This window comes from Chaetodon auriga, chromosome 3 (assembly GCF_051107435.1).
Source record: "Chaetodon auriga isolate fChaAug3 chromosome 3, fChaAug3.hap1, whole genome shotgun sequence".
Classification (NCBI taxonomy): Eukaryota; Metazoa; Chordata; class Actinopteri; order Chaetodontiformes; family Chaetodontidae; genus Chaetodon; species Chaetodon auriga.
In genome coordinates this window covers 30249943-30270551 of record NC_135076.1, presented here as the reverse complement: position 1 = coordinate 30270551, position 20609 = coordinate 30249943, and the positions used below count along the sequence as shown (strand labels likewise).

Sequence of the window (20609 nt, the reverse complement as noted above, 5' to 3'; positions counted from 1 at the left end):
CGCGATTAAATCGCTTTCATCGCGTTCGGTGGGAACACGGCGTAATAATCCTAATAAATTATACCGTTTGATGAAAACAGACATTCCTCTGGAAACGACAGGAAATCTAATCTGGGTTTGAAGATTCTCTCGCGACGTAAAGCATTTCCAATTTTTTTTTTCAGTTGGGCTTCGATATCAATCGGATTGGGAGTGAACGGGCGATCGATGTCTAACAGCTTTCTTCACGTGGGAGGAGACAGGTAGAAACTCAGGTTTATAGTGAACCTGCCAGCGAGCAGGTGACCTTCAGAGTCTGTTACCATGGTGACTGACTCAGAGTTTCTTTCTGGAACGGAAAACTCCGAGTTTCTCTGATCTCAGGCTGAACTTACTCTGAGTTTTCACATAACCCGCTTTGTGGAATCCCCCCGGTGTGTTCTCGAGGATGAAGTGTTTGAAGGCTGCTGAGTCATCAGCTAAGTGCTCTCTGATTGGTCAGTTCAGATCTGATCCGACCATGATCCTGGTCTCTTCAGTTTTTCAGTCTGTCCTCTGTGGACCACTTACTGTCCTCTGTCTCTCTGTGGGTCCAGCCTTCCCATCAGCCCCTGTGATCAGAGGTCAGGACCACCTGAGGCTGGGGGCGGAGTCCAGCCTGACCTGCCAGGTGTCTGATGTTTACCCCTCAGAGCTGCTGACCCTCACCTGGCTAAGGGGAAACACTGTCCTGCAGAGCACTGTGGGAGATCCCGGGTCCAGCTCAGTCCTGTCTGAGTACAGATTCACCCCTCTGAACCAGGACTCAGGAGGAAACATCAGCTGCAGAGCCACACTGGACCTGCGCGACCTGCCGGCTGAGGACGGGACTAGAGAGACCACCGTCCCCCTAAACCCGCTCTGTGAGTCCCGCAGCCTGATCCTGAGCCGGATCGGGCAGAATGAGACGACAGAGTTCCTCCTGAGTCTGACTCCAGTTCAGACCACAGAGTCCAGGCCGGGGTTCAGGTCCGAGGTCGTCTCATTGCTCCCGATCGGCTCGCATAAATCACGATTCCGTTCGTTTCCGTTTGTTTCTGTTTCTTTGTGTTTGTTTCTGTTTGTTTCCATTTGTTTGTGTTTGTTTGTGTTTGTTTGTGTTTTATCTCTTTTATTTGTGTTTGTTTGTGTTTGTGCTTGTGTTTGTTACGTTATGTTGTCCTCACCTGCCAGTTTTGTTCAGCTGACAGGGACGATCAATCAATCGATCACCTTCACTGCCATCACGCCGATGTCCATGTTTGCTGCTGGTCCCTCTCCTTCTTCTTCTGCTTCTTCTTCTTCTGCTTCTTCTTCTTCTGCTTCTTCTGCTTCTTCTGCTTCTTCTTCTTCTGCTTCTTCTGCTTCTTCTTCTTCTTCTTCTTCTTCTGCTTCTTCTTCTTCTTCTTCTTCTTCTTCTTCTTCTGCTTCTTCTTCTTCGTGGACATAAAAACTGTATCTTTCTTTTCTTTGACTTGCAGATCCTTGTGAATTTTCACACGCTGTCAACAAATTTCTACCCTTTCAGCTGTCAGCGGAGCTCACAACACAAGGTGCAATGATTGGCTGTTTGTCAGTGAAATGCACCCTGGGAGTCGTAGTTGTTTCCTCTCCTTCTCAGAGTTTGTGGACTTCCTGTCAACCTTCTTCTGTCCTTCTGTCTTCTTCTGTTGGTGTTGAGGAGAAAGTTGTTGTTCAACATCCCCGAAGCAGATTTGCAGTGATGAGCTGATGTTGCTCGTGTCTCTGTCTCTGACGTCTCTTTTGTCTCTCTTAATTGTCTTTTGATTGTCCTCTTATTGTTTCCTCGCTGCCTTTTTTTTGTCTCTTTATTGTTTTTGCTGTTTGTTCACAATAGTTTGCTCTATGTCTCATTGAAAAAAGTCCACACCTGCCTGGAGGAATTCCAGCTGGACTAGCTAACATTGTCTCTGAGAACAGGAAGTGGACTGGTCCTGACCTCTTATTTCCCATGTTGACCGTCAGAGCTTCCTGGGTGTCTTCGAAGGTGTTAAACGTCCCAAAATTCATTTTATTAAAAGTGTCTGACTGGATGTTGAGGTGTTTCTGGAACCCGTCGTCCGTCCCTCTGATCCTCCTCTCCTCTTCAGATGCTCCGGTTGTCACGGTGACACCAGACTCCGTGATTGTGACGGCCGGCTCTCCGCTCGCTCTCACCTGTTCCGCAGAAGGAAACCCCGAGCCGGTCATCACCTGGAGCTTCAGGACGCCGTCCGGTCGGTCTGCGCCGCGGGGTCGAGGTCGTCAGCTGGTGTTAACGGCGGTGAATCTATCTGAGGCTGGACGGTATGACTGCGAGGCCCGAAACACCGAAGGCAATCAGACCGCCGCCGTGGAGGTCACTGTTCACGGTGAGAGTGAAGCTCCTGTTCCATTTACAACCTCAGGAGGCTGCCGGAGTGCCGCTGAGCAAGGCACCCATGCACAAACTGTTTCCTGACTTGGCTCACGTCAGACAGCGTAAATATTCCCATCATGCTGTCTGTTCACTGTACATACCACCAACTCCTGGAGGGCTTAGTGTCCACAGTAGTATCAGTAGTAATACCAGTGTTAGTAGTACTAATACACACCGTCACAGTGACTCCAGCAGCTGGACAGTAGAAGTGATTCAGAGCTGCTGTATTTCAGTGCTACTCATGTTTCCTTGTTGTCTCTTTGTTGCCTTTTGTCACATCCTTGTTGTCCTTTTGTTAAACCCTTCTTGTCCTTGTTCTGCCTCCTCATTGTCTCTTTGTCTTCTTTTCAGTCCATCCTCACCAGAACGTTGAGCGTATAGATCGTCGGTGCGAGCAGGTTATATTTATGTTTACTGTTGGGCAGTGACCTCTAGTGACTGCAGCAGTTATGACGGGAGAAAAGGAGGAAGTCAGGTGACGTTTAAAGAACAAGAAAGTCCACATGTGGTGGAGGGTGGACAGACGGTCAAACAAACACAGGACATGACTGCTGTTCATGTCTTCACCGACACGTAACCACAGAGCCTCAGCAAACCTCAGCAAACTGCAACTGTTTCACCACGTTACTCACTTCAGGACCAGTGAATGATCGAGGTCCTGCACGATGAAGGTCTGCCACACCTGTACCTGCCTCCGTCCAAAGGTCATATGTGTCATTTAGGGCTCGAAGGAAATCGAACTGTTCGGTCGTTTAGCCAAGTGTTGTTTCTCTTTGTTGACTCCTTATTGTCTCTGTGTCTCTTTGTTGTCTCCTTATTGTCTCTGTGTCTCTTTGTTGTCTCCTTATTGTCTCTGTGTCTCTTTGTTGTCTCCTTATTGTGTCTGTGTCTCTTTGTTGACTCCTTATTGTCTCTGTGTCTCTTTGTTGTCTCCTTATTATCTCTGTGTCTCTTTGTTGTCTCCTTATTGTCTCTGTGTCTCTTTGTTGACTCCTTATTGTGTCTGTGTCTCTTTGTTGTCTCCTTATTGTGTCTGTGTCTCTTTGTTGACTCCTTATTGTGTCTGTGTCTCTTTGTTGACTCCTTATTATCTCTGTGTCTCTTTGTTGACTCCCTATTGTCTCTGTGTCTCTTTGTTGACTCCTTATTATCTCTGTGTCTCTTTGTTGACTCCTTATTGTCTCTGTGTCTCTTTGTTGACTCCTTATTATCTCTGTGTCTCTTTGTTGTCTCCTTATTGTCTCTGTGTCTCTTTGGTGACTCCTTATTGTGTCTGTGTCTCTTTGTTGTCTCCTTATTATCTCTGTGTCTCTTTGTTGTCTCCTTATTATCTCTGTGTCTCTTTGTTGTCTCCTTATTGTGTCTGTGTCTCTTTGTTGACTCCTTATTGTGTCTGTGTCTCTTTGTTGACTCCTTATTGTGTCTGTGTCTCTTTGTTGTCTCCTTATTGTGTCTGTGTCTCTTTGTTGACTCCTTATTGTGTCTGTGTCTCTTTGTTGTCTCCTTATTATCTCTGTGTCTCTTTGTTGTCTCCTTATTGTCTCTGTGTCTCTTTGTTGACTCCTTATTGTGTCTGTGTCTCTTTGTTGACTCCTTATTGTGTCTGTGTCTCTTTGTTGTCTCCTTATTGTGTCTGTGTCTCTTTGTTGACTCCTTATTGTGTCTGTGTCTCTTTGTTGTCTCCTTATTGTGTCTGTGTCTCTTTGTTGACTCCTTATTGTGTCTGTGTCTCTTTGTTGACTCCTTATTGTCTCTGTGTCTCTTTGTTGTCTCCTTATTGTCTCTGTGTCTCTTTGTTGTCTCCTTATTGTCTCTGTGTCTCTTTGTTGACTCCTTATTGTGTCTGTGTCTCTTTGTTGTCTCCTTATTGTGTCTGTGTCTCTTTGTTGACTCCTTATTGTGTCTGTGTCTCTTTGTTGACTCCTTATTATCTCTGTGTCTCTTTGTTGACTCCCTATTGTCTCTGTGTCTCTTTGTTGACTCCTTATTATCTCTGTGTCTCTTTGTTGACTCCTTATTGTCTCTGTGTCTCTTTGTTGACTCCTTATTATCTCTGTGTCTCTTTGTTGTCTCCTTATTGTCTCTGTGTCTCTTTGTTGACTCCTTATTGTGTCTGTGTCTCTTTGTTGACTCCTTATTGTGTCTGTGTCTCTTTGTTGTCTCCTTATTATCTCTGTGTCTCTTTGTTGTCTCCTTATTGTCTCTGTGTCTCTTTGTTGACTCCTTATTGTGTCTGTGTCTCTTTGTTGTCTCCTTATTGTCTCTGTGTCTCTTTGTTGACTCCTTATTGTGTCTGTGTCTCTTTGTTGACTCCTTATTGTGTCTGTGTCTCTTTGTTGACTCCTTATTGTGTCTGTGTCTCTTTGTTGTCTCCTTATTATCTCTGTGTCTCTTTGTTGTCTCCTTATTGTCTCTGTGTCTCTTTGTTGACTCCTTATTGTGTCTGTGTCTCTTTGTTGTCTCCTTATTGTGTCTGTGTCTCTTTGTTGACTCCTTATTATCTCTGTGTCTCTTTGTTGACTCCCTATTGTCTCTGTGTCTCTTTGTTGACTCCTTATTATCTCTGTGTCTCTTTGTTGACTCCTTATTGTCTCTGTGTCTCTTTGTTGACTCCTTATTATCTCTGTGTCTCTTTGTTGTCTCCTTATTGTCTCTGTGTCTCTTTGTTGACTCCTTATTGTGTCTGTGTCTCTTTGTTGACTCCTTATTGTGTCTGTGTCTCTTTGTTGTCTCCTTATTATCTCTGTGTCTCTTTGTTGTCTCCTTATTGTCTCTGTGTCTCTTTGTTGACTCCTTATTGTGTCTGTGTCTCTTTGTTGACTCCTTATTGTGTCTGTGTCTCTTTGTTGTCTCCTTATTGTGTCTGTGTCTCTTTGTTGACTCCTTATTGTGTCTGTGTCTCTTTGTTGTCTCCTTATTGTGTCTGTGTCTCTTTGTTGACTCCTTATTGTGTCTGTGTCTCTTTGTTGTCTCCTTATTGTGTCTGTGTCTCTTTGTTGTCTCCTTATTGTCTCCTCCTTGTTTACCTATCACCAGCTCTGACACACCTGTCTGCCCCTCCCACAGCTCCACCTACCAACACCTCCCTCTCAGTGAGTCCAGGTGAGGAGGTGGTGGAGGGTCAGCAGGTTACACTTACCTGCCGCTCTGAGGGAGCTCCGCCCACTACTCTGGTGCTGAGGAAGGAGGGGGCGGAGCTTCAGAGGACCGACCCGGCCTCCTCCTCCGTACTCTCCTTCAGCCTCTCCCCCGCTCGGCTGGAAGACTCCGCCCACTACCAGTGTGAAGCCTCCAACCAGTTTGGATCCCAGCTGGTCACCAGCTCCGTCACTGTCAGAGGTCTGCTTTCATTTTTCTTTCCTGTTTGTTGAACTTTCATCCTTTTCTGAGCAGAACCTTGAGTTTCACATGGTTTTTGTTTGGATGTGAGACTTTCAGGTTTCTGTGGAAACTCTGATGATGGTGGCAGTTTTCCAACAGTGACGGGCTGAAATGTCACATGGTGGTAAACTTTGCTTGAACTGCTGAAAATAGCTTGACTTTATGTGACTGAAGGAAACTTACCAAAGATTTTCATGTGCAAAATATGATTCCAAAATTCATGAAACTGATGATGATGATGATGATGATGATGATGATGATGATCAGTCTTCTTTGCTGTCGTCTGCTGTTCAGTTTGAAGCTCGTGTGATACTGAGTCATAGAAACGAAGCTCAGCTGTGTGAAATGATCCCATCAGGCCTTCATTTCACAGCTCCTAACAGTTCTGCTTCTGGCACATATTTCACAGGAACACAGTGATGATGATGATGATGATGATGATGATGATGATGGTGATGATGGTGAAGCCTTCGCTGTCAGCTGCACACCTGTTATGTTGCCTCCAGAAATGAAACTAAACTAAATGAAAATATCTCACAAAGATTCAAACCCTGCTGTTACTTCAAAGAAATTCTGAAAAGAATTAGTGAGATTTAAGAGCCAAACCACATGATTTGATCTGTTTTTCCTTTTGTACTTCAGTTAGAATATCATTCCCTGCAGAGTCTGGATGAGACGCAACGATGTGATCAAAGTTTGGTTTGCGATGGTCAAACTTGCCAAATTAATGTTGTGAGGACTTCTGAGGAGGAATCATCTCAAAGCAGAGCTTCAGATCTGCGAGCCAATCAGAGAGCAGAGTCTCAGAGTGTCAGACGCCTCTTTATTCCATCGTATTTCCACAGTTTAGAAAACGTTTCTCTTCGCCAACGTTCAGGCAGTTTAATGTCGTGATTTGTGTCTGAAGATCTGAAGGAGCCCGTTTGGACACGGAGCCTCTGATGAAGGACTGAGGTGGACTTTAATGGTGCTTCAGTCTGAAGGTCGTCTTCATCATCTGAACCTCTTCTTTCAGCTCACCCTCTACAGGTGGAGCTCAGTCCTCTGGTCTCAGCAGCAGAGCAGGGTTTAGGTCTGGTCCTGACCTGCAGAACCTCCGGGTGTCTCCACCCTCCCACCCTCACCTGGAGGAGGACAGACCAGGACCAGACTGTCCTCCAGAGGACGCAACACCAGGATGGACTGTCGCTGCTCCACCTACAAGACCTGGGCTTGGAGGATCAGGGAGGGTACAGCTGTGAGGCCGAGTGTGACTCCGTCATCAGGACTGGAAAAACCCAGGTCCACGTCTTCTGTGAGTCAGACACACCTGAGACACCTGAGATCAGGTCTTCATTACATCATTAATAGCCAATATCACCTTCGTATGCTGGACAGAGAAAACTGAAAACAGGTGACACTTTTCACTTTTCAAGTCTAAATCACCAAAAGACAAAAGGAGACAAAATCCTCAGTTAAATGAAATGAACTTCACTTTAATTGGTCTCATTAAATCAGGAGACCGACCGGGAAGGCTGCACACGGCCAACTGCAACTCACTGCACGTTCCCAAAAGGTTTTCCACTTTCACGCATTTCAGTTTTTATTATTTATTTATTAATTATTCATTTCATCTGATCATCATTCAAGAAACCACAGATCACAGTTAGCTGAAGTCGTAAAGAGGAAGAACAGCAGCTGGTTCATGTCATCAAAATACTTTTCAAATGAGATTTTACGTTTACATTCATCAGACATTAAACTTAACATTAATGTAAAGTTTTTCTGCATTGAAAAACGTTTCTGTGGAGAGTCATTTGTATACAAACCACATCCATTCATCAATATTGATCCATTGTATTGGAGTTGGGTTTGTGGGGGTGTCATGAGGTTCTGGTCCAGAGCAGAGATCAACAGTCCGACCTCTGAAGGTGGAGCGATGCCCGAATCAGATCTGGTTTCGTGTCTCTGCAGACTCTGAACACGTCTGTTTGCATTTGAAACCATCCAGAACTGAACTGTCAGATTAAAGCTGATACTGAGACATTCCTGCAGGCCTCAGTGGGGGTTCAGAGTCAGTCTGCGTCCTGGACTTCGGTCAGAGCTGCTGTGTTTGGACAGCTTCTTACTGGCAGTCAGAGCAGAGAGGTCAAAGGTCAGAGAGCTTCACGCTGTTGTTCCAGAGAGCAGAAACATCTGTCTTTCATCTTAGCTGAGGAGGACAAACTCCAACGCTCTGACAGACAGGAAGTGACACAACAGAGGAGGAGGACGCCAAATACCTCCACACAGACCCCCTGACCTCCTCCGCTAAGACAGCGTGAAACCCTCCCCCACAGAGACAGGAACAAACAGGAGGATCAGCCTGTCTCACCAGCCTGCCGACAGCTTCCAGAACTCTCTGACTCGGGATCAGTTTGATCTCCTTCTGGCAGGAACATCGCCTTTTTCAGACTTTATCACATAACAGCAGGAAAGAAGAAGAACAGTCGTCCACTTTTCTCTCCGTTCCGGACTAAAACTGTGTTATTCTCCTCCTGTTGTCTCTGTGATTGATCACTTTAACTGTCGATTTATCCGATAGCACAAAAAGTTCAAACACTCGTTCAGACACAACTGATGTGATCAAATTTGGCTGCTTTGTCCAAAGTCACGGTCTGACCTTTGTTCATCATTTAGAACCCAAAATACTTCCTGCTTACCTGATCAGCTCGCTACCGTCATCCATCTTTACTGTTGGATTTTAAGAGCTCCCTCAGCTGGCAACAAGGCAAACTGCTTCAAACACTCTGTTGAGCTTATAGTCGGTTTGAATTAAAACAGATCCCAAGTTTGATCGAACAGTCGGGTTACAAAGAACAGACGGTGCTGGTAGGATGGTTTATGGCGACTGCCAGTGTCAACACAGGAAGCAGTGTGTCCCATAGGTAGACAGATGGACAGTAAGAAGGTGGAGGTGGTGGATGAATGTGCAGAACGTCAGCTCTGTCTTTAATCTGGAGTTCTGCACAACTGTTTGATATTGATGTTCTTATCTGGTGAGTTGCGTCTCTCTTGGTCTTTGGAAGGTTAATGGAGACTTGACTAAAGACCTTAGCAGTTTCAGATAGTGGGGGGTCAGGACAGTCAGGATTCTAGTCTCTGCAGGTCAGTCCTCTTAGAAATGAAGTCAAACTGGAGGAATGAACTCAGGGCTGCAGAGGAAACCTTTACTTTGGTCCTTCAACAGTCCTGAAATGTCTTCTACATGTGAATCTTTGTGTGTCCTCTGTCTTTTCTTCCCTGCAGCATTTCCATCTGATCCAGTTCTGGAGGATCCTGGTCCCATCCTGCTGAGCCAGGAGGCATCCCTTCGCTGTGATGTCAGCAATGTCTTCTCAGCCAATCAAATGAGGATCCAGTGGCTGTCTGGGAGCACAGTGCTGATGTCAGAGTCGTTCAGGTTCTCTGGTTCCCTGCAGAACATCTCGTCTGTTCTTCGGCACCGGGTGGAGGAGGATCAGCAGGTTCTGACCTGCAGAGCTGAGCTGCTGACGGAGGACGGAGATGTGTGGAGGTCTAGGAGGACCAGCATCCCCCTGCAGGTCCACTGTGAGTGAGGAAATAAAAGCCTTTTCATTGACGACTTTATCGTGAGGCAGCTGCTGGAAGTGTTGACCTTGTCACACACTTTCTTGTCAAAGCCTGCTTAGTTCGTTTTGTTTATTTCAGTAGGATAATCCACGCACAGGGAGTCCTGCTTTATCTTTTAAAATACATGAAACCAGTTTGTTCCCTTGCAGACCAGTCCTGTAGTTTTTAGATGAGTGGCTTCAGGATCCTACAGGCTGCTCAGACTGCGTCAGACTGTAAGGCACAGAAGTCCACTACAAAAGCTTGACTTGAAAAGTTTCTCACACAAGAGGGTTTCAAACTAGTGGATGTTTGTAAGACTAGTAGAACCTGTTACAGTGCTGACTGTTGGACCACTGAGTGCACCGTTGAACTCAGGTGAACCTGCCGGCCACAGAAGTTTAACCTGAGCAGAGACAACGTAGATATGTATGAAGTCTGGGTCAAGCCACCGAGGGTCTGCTCTTTGCTTGGGTGAGAGTAGGATTTGAAGGTAAGTGAGGTCACATTAGACATGGTGTCACCTGCAGATTTGTGAGAACGCAGCCTGACTTGATTTCAGACGAGGTTGGACAACACGAGTTCTGGTCGAGCGCCCCGACCCTCACTGAATGAATGAACTCCCAGCTCAGCAAGTGCAGAATGATCACATATGCAGATGATACAGTCCTTCACTGCTCAGTGAGGAGTGTCAGCAGCCTCTAACAGAGGATGTGGACACAGTTTCCACATGGTTTAGACTTGCTCACAAACACTGCCAAGGAGCAGAAACACACCAGAACACCAGAGCATTCCTTCAAGCTCCCTGTCGACCAGCTTCTGTTTTAAGGTCAGATGGAGTCTCTATGTTTGAGAAGCTGAATCTTTCTTTCTAAACCAGGTTTCTTTGATCTCAGATTCAGGTTTTGTTGATCTCAGTCATTGTCTGTTTGTGTTTCAGATCCTCCGAGGAGAACCTCCCTCTCAGTGAGTCCAGGTGAGGAGGTGGTGGAGGGTCAGCAGGTTACGGTTACCTGCCGCTCAGATGGAGCTCCGCCCACCACATTGGTGCTGAGGAAGGAAGGGGCGGAGCTTCATAGGACCGACCCCACCTCCTCCTCCATCCTCTCCTTCAGCCTCTCCTCAGTCCTGCTGGAAGACTCCGCCCACTACCAGTGTGAAGCCTCCAACCAGTTTGGATCCCAGCTGGTCACCAGCTCCATCACTGTCAGAGGTCTGCTTGTAATTTCATTTAAAAAACTTTGTAGTTAATAACAAAACACAAAGAAACTTTATTTATATGGAGAGTTTTTTATGAAATAAAAAATGAGCTAACACAATCAATAAATTTAAGAAGACAAAGGAAGTGAAATGAACAGTTTTCAAATAGAAAGTACAGAAACATTCAATGAGAATTTGATGAAAACAGTGATGATAACAGCAGCATCGCTTCTCTAAGTTTGAGCAGGTACACGGTGAAGAAACGCCCCAGCATCCCTCCAAACCTCGTCCTCTTTGAGGATTTCTTATAAGACGGTGCTGTGGAGCAAATAACCTGTTAAATTAGTCCAGGGGAAATGGAAACTTCAAGGACGTCAGTGTGCGTTTTGGCCTGTTTTGTGTAGACTGGAGGTGGAACAAGCCGTTAGCTGTTAGCTGACACACAGAGCCGTGCGTCCAGGTCTTAGCAGTGCTAAGTGTTTCCAAAGGAAACTGGACAAGAAGACATTTCATCTCTCATCCAAAAGGATTCTTCAGTTCTCACTAACTGGTGGGGAGTCCCGGAATTTGTTCTCTAGCAGGATCATAGCTCCACCCAGCATCATGTGATTCAATAGGGTCACATGAGTCCTGGTGTTGATGGCTGTTAAGCTGCCTGGGCAGAGATCTCCGGACTGGCTGTAAGTGGCTGATCAGTGGCGTCTTAGTCCTCCTCCTTTTTACAGACCGTTAACAGTCTTTCCAGACTAACTGTAGCCCCATCAAACAATCCAAAGTTAAAATCACTTTAGTTTTTGTTTCAGAAATATTACAATGTGGTGTCCTGTCATATCTTATCTTTGATACTTGGCTTATTTTAAAGAGATTATTGATTATAGATTCAAATAATTTCATCCCTGAGATGTATCTGCAGGCCTCCTCGAGCAATCAGACGGTCTGCCTGTCGTCTATGCGTAGCCTGAGAGCCAAAGCGCAGGGTTAACAAAGCCTGTGAAGTCACTCACTTGTGAAGCTCACTGTTGGAAGCAGACAGTCAAAAAAGATCATTTTTATCCATTCATATCATTTCTATGAGACAGAAAACGATAGCTGAAGCACTTCACATGGAGTATCTGTTCTTTGTGATGAGAAACTGAGTCAGAGATTTCCAAATATTTACAGTCCTCCTTCACGTCTGCTCAACCTTCAGTTCGTCGTCTTCTTTGTGTTTGATGGCTGTTATCTGAGGAGTCGACCTCTCACTCCGTCACATGATGCTGGACAGAAATAAACTCTGACTCCACTGCCGAGTCATGTGTCGGACACTTCAGGGGCCCATTCTACAGTCAGTGCTTGAATATAAAATACGAAACAATTTCACGTTTTGAACATAACAGCTTGTTTTTATTCCGTTGTTTTTTCTTTCAAATAAATCCCATAAATACATCAAAAGGCGTAATGAGCACCAGCGTGAACGGCGCTGTTTCTGTGTCCGCTCGGTCAAGACGCACCAAAGAGACAGAAAATGAAAATAAAACAGAACTGAACTTTTTAAAAAGACGTTTGAAGGTTCTGAGAAGTGATTAGAAGGTCCTGTGTGTTTCTACAGTAGCCCAGAAGGGACAAACCAAATATCGTATAGAGGGCCCTTCACCTTTTCTGTGTTTTTAGGGGCCACCGTACGTTCTCCTTCACCCTTGGATGGGTTGCAGTGCATAACCTGACCACTAGATGTCACTAAGTCCTGCATGCCGGTCCTTTAAAGTACGTCTGAGCACATGAATCTGACTACTGACCACTGAAGAGGCAGCAACAGGCTGATCGAGGGTCACAGTTTAGGAGAGTGTTTGATTCGGTAACTTGGACCAGCTAACCCTGTTAGCATCTCCACTAAGACACTGGACTCTCAGAACTGCTAATTCTTTTTCAATCTGGATGTTGTTTGAGGGATCAGGTTTGTAGGACTCTTCAAAGCCTCGCTGTTACTCCGAGCAGGGATATCTTGTGAATATTGTAATAAAACACATGGTTCAGTTGTCACGTACATTCAGAAGTGACCAGCAGAGGAGTGTACGCAGCTGTCAGCTGTTTTCACAAGCGTCATGTTATCACTCTCCACTTGAACTCGCTTCAAGAGAATCAGACAAACAAACCTCGCTACACACCTTATCAACACTCATGTCGGGCTCCCAGCAAACAACAGTTTGACTGCATTATTTCACTATTATTTCACATTATTTTCACTAAAAACATGCTGTCAGACCTGCAGCAATTAGTCCATTCATCAATTCTTCTATTACATGAAAATGACTCTTGATAATTGTTTACCAGTTTCAGTGAGCAAGAATGGTTTCAGCTTCTCGACAATTTGATGTTTCTCTTTGAGTTTTGGGGAGAAGGAGCCATTTGAAGACATTTTTCGGACACAGCTCATGACAGAAGCTTGTCTCCAGCAGGACAATGAACCTGGAGTCTATCATCTCTCAGCAGTGTGTTTTTTCTTAAAAAAAAGCAGCTTTGTGGGTGTTTTAAGTTGAAGCCACAAACACTGCTAATCAGACGGAGCGGAGCACCATGAAATCGAACAGGATGCGTTAATGTTTCTTGCCCTGCGATGGGATGCTGTTCCACAGCATCAGTGCTGCCCCTGCTGGTCAGGAAAGATACTACATGATCAAACGTTTTAGGACCACTGCTTCCTGAACTCTTGTTGCAGATCTAATATTTGTTCAGTCTCTCCCAAGCTCTCACTCAAGTTATATGTTAACCTTCAGGTAGTATCACGTTGTTTTTTATGTTAAAAAAATCATGTGACCATTCTCATGCTTTTATCTGGTTTCTTGTGGAGCAGCTCCTCCAAGGAACACCACAGTCCTCGTCCTGCCGTCTGCGGTGGTCCAAGAGGGACAAAATGTCACCATCTGCTGCCAAACTATCAGCTTCCCGCCATCAGCCGTGGTCCTGAAGAAGCTGACCAATGGGATGGAGCTATATTCCCCCAACGGCACCTTCCTATTGGTCAACGTCACAGCTAGAGACTCTGGGCTTTACCAGGTCAACGTGACCAACAACCTCGGATACCAGGTCAAAGTGTTCAGCATCAGCGTCAGAGGTCAGTTAGACCAGTTAGACGGTGAAAACGGTCCAATTCAAATCCCCGAATTTAATTTCAGGATGATAATCTAATATTTTTTTATTTTTTAAGGGTTTGGAAACAGATTTGGTGCCAGTAAAAAACACGTTTATTCTGGTCTTTGTCTCTGTTTCACACAGAGAGAAGTACCAGCCTTCTTCCCAGTCTCAGCATTGTCATCATCCCAGTTGCATGTGTTGCCGCTGGGCTAGCAGCCGCTACTCTGCTCCTGGACTACCTGAGGAGATCCAGGAAGAAAGGCTTCTATCAGCTGCCCCAGTCTGCTCCGCCCTCAGCCTGAGGCTAACACTGGGCTACCACTTCCCAAAAAGTGGCTAACAATTTCAAACACATGGCCACCAAGTTCAGCATGTGGCTACCAAGTTCCAACATGTGGTTACCATGTTCTAACATGTTGCTTTGATATCCCAACATGTGGCTTTCATGTTCCAATATGTGGCTACTAACTTCCATCATGTGACATCAGTATTCCAATATGTGGCTACCACTTCCTAATGTGTAGGTGCCATGTCCTGACATGCGGCTTTGATATGCTAACATATTGTTACTACGTCCAAACATGTGGCTACCACCTCCCATCTTGTGGCTGCTAATGTGCAACATGTGATTTCAGTACTCCAGCTTAGATATCGCAACATGTGCTTTCCACTTCTAAAGCCCCATTGTGTTGCAACCACATCCTCATATGTGGCAACAACATCCTAATATGTTGTTGATATCCCAGTATGTGGATACTATGTTCCAGCATGTGAGTACCACCATCCAGTATCCCAGTATGTAGCTCTACACCAATGCCAGTTGCTACTAAGGCCCAAAATGTAACTACCACCTGCCCACCATGCCCCAAAAATGTGACTGACACTTCACAATATTGGGCTTTCACATGCTAACATAGCTTTCATTTTCCATAATGTGGCTACCATGTCCCAACATTTGGCTCCACATGTGACTAGCCTCACCCAACATGTGACTACCACCTCCAAATACCCAAATATGCGGCAAGTTTTTTTTATATAACACTCAAACCGTTGACTACCATGCCCGAGCATGTGGCTAACACAAGCTAAAATGTGGCTAAACTACATGTGAACAGCAGGTCACATCATCTTGTCTTTTACCAGCCTGCTGCAGCTTTGCTGTTCATTCATTTTTCACCGGTGTTTGTGGAATCAGTGACTCTTTAGCAGCTCTGACTTCCAGTTCAGTGAACTGTAACTTTAACTCTGCCTGACAATCCAAACTGAGTACAAAAAATGTTGCTCTGAGTGAAAGCTTTGGCCTCAGCGTCCGACCGTATAGGAAAACTTCCCACCGTGACCATTCAGGAACTTTAAATGACCAGAAGAAGGTCAGAAATGTTTTGAACTTTCAGTTTTCAGGTCTCCCAGTTTTCATATTGTTGGTATTTGTGCTGATGTTGAATTATCTGCTGGATTTCTTGTCTCATGTGAGTTGAATGTGTCCAGTTTCTCACTCTGTGCTTTTATTAAAGAGTTCTATTTCTTCACTTCAGCTTCACAGTCCTGGAGCTTGTTGGAACATGATTCCATTTTCTGGGAAGTTCCTGTGATTCAGCATGCCACCAGCTTCCCCTTTCACTTCTGTTCAATTCACTGTTTACTGGAAGTCTTCAGGACGTGTCAGGCTTGAACCATGGCAACATCTTAGCTGCTGTTCAAACCAGCAGCCCTGAAAACTCAGACAGACGCTGTTTGTTTTTCAGGGCTTTCGCTGATGGTTTGTCCTCAAAGTTGCTGAAACCTTCAGCTGTACAGGAAGATCCACACACTGTCCAGCAGTTAGGGTCTAAAAGAGCTCTGACACGTCCTCTGCTGATCTGGACATTAGTGACCTCAAAACCTCCCTTCCCTCAGTGAACCTCTTGAGGAGATTGTATTTGCAGCCACTGGCCAGCACCTGGCGACCAGCTCCGGCTGGAAGCCAGCAGCCAAAGTCCCCAACAGGAGAACTGACCTGACACTCATGGTGGGAACAGCGGAGCCTCGTCTCACTGACACTAACATCTGCACGAGTTATTCTTTCAAAAAGAAATGACAGAAAACTTGGCGACAGTGGTGAGGAAAAACTTCCTTTTAACAGGCAGAAACCTCAGGCATAACCATGCTCTGGATGGGCGGCCATCTGCCTTGACCGGTTGGGTGAGAGAGACAGAGACAGAGACAGACAGAAATGCAATCACAGTAACAATGACAGTGGATGTAATAATAGTAGTAAGAGTTGCAGTGGATGTCAGGCAGGGCCATTGTAGGAGACGCAGCTGTGATCCACAATCCAGATTCAGCCACTATCCATGGGAACCTGTGAGATGACAAAACACTGAGACTCCAGGGAAGAAGCTAAGTTAGTAACACGCCGTGGTAGGACATGAAAACGTGCAGATGGAGAGGAAGAGAAAGACAGAGGAGCTCGCTGTATCTTTGGAGGTCCCTCGACAGTCTAATGCTATAGCAGCATAACTAGGGGCTGGTCCAGGGCAAGCCTGAGCCGGCCCTAACTATAAGCTTTATCAAAAAGGAAAGTTTTAAGCCGACTCTTAAATGTAGAGACAGTATCTGCCTCCCGGACAAAGACTGGAAGATGGTTCCACAGGAGAGGAGCTTGATAGCTGAAGGTTCTGGCTCCTGTTCTGCTTTTGGAGACTTTAGGAACCATAAGTAGGCCTGCATTCCTCATTTTTGTCAGAACACGTGCTGCAGCGTTCTGGAGCAACTGGAGAATTTTCAGCAAAGAATTTGGGCAGTCTGATAGTGAAGAATTGCAATAATCCAGCCTGGAAGTTACGAATGCATGGACTAGTTTTTCTGCATCGTTTTGAGACAGGATGTGCCTGATTTTTGCAATGTTACGTAGGTGAAAAAAGGCAGTCCTTGGAATTTGTTTTACATGGGAGTGAAAGGACATGTCCTGATCAAAGAAAACTCCCAGATTCTTTACAGTGGTGCTGTAGGCCAGCACAATGCCATCCGTAACTGCTATGTCATCAGAAAGTGAGTTTCTAAGATGTTTAGGGCCGAGTACTATAACTTCAGTTTTGTTCGAGTTCAGCATCAAAAAATTGCAGGGATTTTAAGGTCCTTTGTCATTAAAGTCTTACATAATTGAACAGCCTCATATATCAGCGACTGCCCTCGTTTTATGCTCTTCTGTCTTTCTTTTAGAGGTTCCTAAAGTGTTCCATGAGACACCTGGTGAAGTTTCTGTTCAAGGCCCTGAACTGTGGAAGTTTGACTGACTTTTTGTCAGTATTTTCATCTGATGGTGTGACGTTATCAGCACCCCAATCAGCAGACCTATCGAACAGTTTGAGGTGAATGAAACTGACTTTAAAGATTAAACTGAAGCGTCTTTTGGGTTTAATGCGAAGCGAAAGGTGTTTGTCCAGAGGGCGAAGCAGCAGGAAGGCGTCATGAATGTGTCCAGCACACGTCCTTTAACGTCTTTGGTTTGCACTGTGCTCACATGCTGCATGTTCCTCAATAAACTGTCTTAATATTTATTTTAATAACTTCTTATTTTCATTATTTAATAATCTGCAGATTATTTTCTCAGTTATTTGGTCTATGAAAGGTCAGAAAACAGTAAAAAATGTCTCTTGTAGTTTGAGGTGCTGTCTGACTAACAAACCCAAAGAGATTCAGTTCACTGTGACATGAAAATAAAATCTTCATATTTTAGATTTTGGAAGCTGGAAGCAAAAAAGTTTTGTTTTTTAATCAGTTATCAAAAGTTTCCTGTGGACTCGTCGATGACTCGGCTGCTGTGTGGTCTGAAGAATATCTGGATGCTGCAGCTTTAAGATTTGAGGAGCAAACAGGAAAGACTGATTCTGCCGCGGGCTCAGTCTAATTTCTGGCTCTCTCTCTCTTTGGCTGTCACCCGTTAACAGAAATCCTCAGAGCTGTTAAACGAGCTGAACAAATTCATTAAGTGCTCTGGTGGTTTTTGTCTTCAGTCCAAAGCTCATTGGCTCTGCAGCTTGTCGTCATGGAGACCAGAGGGCTTCAGAAGTGAGGTGTGAATGTGGATCAGATTCGTCTGAAGCTCTCACGGCGTCTCTGCTCTCACTGTTTCTCACACTTTCTTGCTGACCTCAGAAATGGTTTCGTTTGAACTAAATTTAGATAAACAGTTTCAACAGAGATAAATGTTTCTGTTCCATCTATGTTGGCGCCAACAGTGTGCTAGGCTTTAAAGTTCAAAGGTCAAAGCTTTGCTGCTTTCAATCAGGATGCCGTGTTGGTGTTGCTCTGCAGAGCTGATGCACATTCAGCTGAAACCCCCAAAAGTAAAGTGCTGATACATGTGTTCTCGCTGCTCCATCTGCTGTTTTTCATGCGTGTGGCGTTCAGTGTCCTGCTGGGCCTCCGCGACCTCTGACCTCCGTTGTGTAAAGGAGGACGAAGATTCTGCTGCGTCTTGTCGTTTTAATTTGCTGGCATTTCCTGTCTGGAAGAGCAGAACAAGATGGAGCTCTTTGTTTTCCAGCAGCTCACAGTCGACTTTTACAGACCAGCACCAGTCACTTCAGAGATCATCGTCTTCTTCATCGTCACCATCGTCATAATCATCACAGGGACTCCAGCTGGTCCGTCTGTCACTGTTCAAACTCTCACAGCTGCATTCAAATTCAATCTGTCAGTAAAACCTTAATATATCAGAGACCCTGCAAACTGGTCTTGATCCTGGTCCCAGTTTAAGGACTAGACCAGCTCAGTACCAGGACGGCACCATACTGGTCCTTATGCTGGTCCTGGTTAAGTCATTTGTCTGGGTTCTGGTCCTGTTTCTTGATGTGGTTTTGTTCTTTGCTCTGGTCCATCATTCCACTGATCTTAGACCTGGTCCTTTTCTGGGTCTTTACTTGGTCTTGTGTGATGGGGGGTGATGAGAATGAAGAAAATGGTGATGGGTTATTGCCAAACTACTTGAGTTGGTTCGTTTACATCGAGTGGTGAGCACTATGTTTTCAGCCAAGGAGGTACAACGACAAAACAAGCTGTGCGTGTTAGGGACAGGATTGTCCCTTTTTTTATTTCACCCGTACCAGGCACAGACGCCAATAATTCTTTAAAAACAACAAAATTAAAAAGAGGTGTCCTTAACACCGTCTCTAAAACGGGCCACAGAGTCTTCTATGCACCGGTTAAAATCGGCCAAAAAAAGGCTAACTAAAACAAGCACAAGGCCCGATTTAGAACCGATTTAAAAAACGAAACCCGACGACGGCCGTCCTGCTCTTCGCCGTCGCCACGCCACTCTCCGTTCCTCCCCTGGCTCGCTCCGTAGGAGGGCGGACCTTCGGCCAGGATACCTGGACAAACACAAGAGACACAGCGGCAGTGGGGAGGTACACTACACGGTGCAGCCGAGACGCCTTCCTTTCACGTGCCAGAGTGTTACTAGGTCCCAAAGGGTACTCACACGCTAGGCAGAGCTCCTCGCTCTGCCGCTGCCGTAAGGTCACGTTGTAACACTCTGGACTTCGTCGGCTCGGCTGCAACCACCACCTCTGTCGCGGTCTCTGGATCCGCGGCCGTCTCCGGGTAGGCCTCTCAGGCGGTATCGGGATCGTCCTCTAAAATGTTTGCTGCTCCGTCTCTGCGCCGAGCGATTCCCTTTCTCCACACCCCCCTGCTCCCTTCCGCCTTGTCCTTTTACGTCCCTCCTCCTCGTGTGCGGTTGGCTGCTCACCGCTCCGTGCTCCAGTCCCATTGGTCAGTCTATATACAAAAGGTAAAGCACTCACAGGTGCTAGTTACCAGTCAAATTACTAAGGGTGCTACGGCCGGAAGTAAAACAACTCAAATTAAATCATACTAAAACCATGCAATCAAACACAATAAAAACGCCACTGCAAAACGATAAAAACATGCAAGAACATAAATAAATAAAATGCAATAAAACCAAATGATTGCAACTAAAAAATAAATAACTTAAAACTTCCGCCGTGCGACATCTTCCCACCCTTTAATGTTGCCAGTCTCTGCAACATAAAACCAGTCAGTTTCTATAACGCACAGGAGGTTGGCCAAGATTGGTTCTTGTGGAGCGTCGTGGAGCATCTAGTTCCTCATTTCGAGCCGGCTCGGGTGCTGCTGTGGGTAAAAAGCCATAAAACACCGGAACATTCAGTCTCTGAGTCTCTGCAGCCGGTTCGTCGGCTGGAGGCAAATCCTCTGCTGGGGGAGCCACACAGATTTTCAGGGCATTCCTGTGTAGGGTCTGTATGTGGCCACCCTTCTCTGGCTGCACCTTGTACACTACCCCGGTGTCCCCTACCTGCTCCAAAACAACATGTGGCTCTGAACTCCACCAAGTGCACAACTTTCCTCTTCCTTGCCTATTCCTATCCCGTACCCAGACTCTCTCTCCAGGTAACAGTGGCAGGGCTCTGGCCCGCTTGTCATAATGTAGCTTGTGTTGGGAGGCAGCATTACCCATTTTTTGTCTAGCCATACTATATGCTAGCGACAGTTTCTGCTGGTGATCTTGGACCCACCCACCTAGATCATGTCGCGTCTGCTGGGGCCCGACACCTAATCCTACGTCTACTGGAAGCCGCAGGTGTCTCCCAAACATGAGGAAGGAAGGAGCATAACTGGTTGCGCTGTGCGTAGTGTTATTGTACGCGTGTACAAGCTCAGGCAAGTATTCTGGCCATCTGTTTTGTTTGGCGGTTTCTAGGGAGCGGAGCATGTTTAACAGGGTCTGATTAAAACGCTCTGCACTACCATTTCCTGCAGGATGATATGGTGTTGTGCGGCTTTTAGTTATACCATAGGTATCACAAAGCTGTTTCATTAATGCTGACTCAAAATTGGGTCCACGGTCAGAATGAAACCGGGCCGGGCAGCCGAAAGGCTGTAT

At 45.7% G+C, this 20609-nt stretch overlaps 1 protein-coding gene across 2 annotated transcripts in view; it reads left to right on the top strand.

The window, feature by feature from the left end:
• The window catches only part of vcam1b (vascular cell adhesion molecule 1b), a 19200-nt gene extending 3967 nt beyond the window's left edge, over positions 1 to 15233 (top strand). Inside the window, exons 3-10 of one of the 2 annotated variants that reach the window (XM_076726860.1) lie at positions 576 to 881; positions 2109 to 2369; positions 5483 to 5755; positions 6813 to 7091; positions 9065 to 9367; positions 10329 to 10601; positions 13419 to 13679; positions 13841 to 15233. In XM_076726860.1, the coding sequence (XP_076582975.1) occupies positions 576 to 881; positions 2109 to 2369; positions 5483 to 5755; positions 6813 to 7091; positions 9065 to 9367; positions 10329 to 10601; positions 13419 to 13679; positions 13841 to 14001 (2117 nt within the window). In that variant the 3' untranslated portion in view covers positions 14002 to 15233. The remainder of the gene's footprint in view (positions 1 to 575; positions 882 to 2108; positions 2370 to 5482; positions 5756 to 6812; positions 7092 to 9064; positions 9368 to 10328; positions 10602 to 13418; positions 13680 to 13840) is intronic. The other variant, XM_076726861.1, reaches the window with a different exon arrangement.
• Positions 15234 to 20609: the final 5376 nt, after the last annotated feature.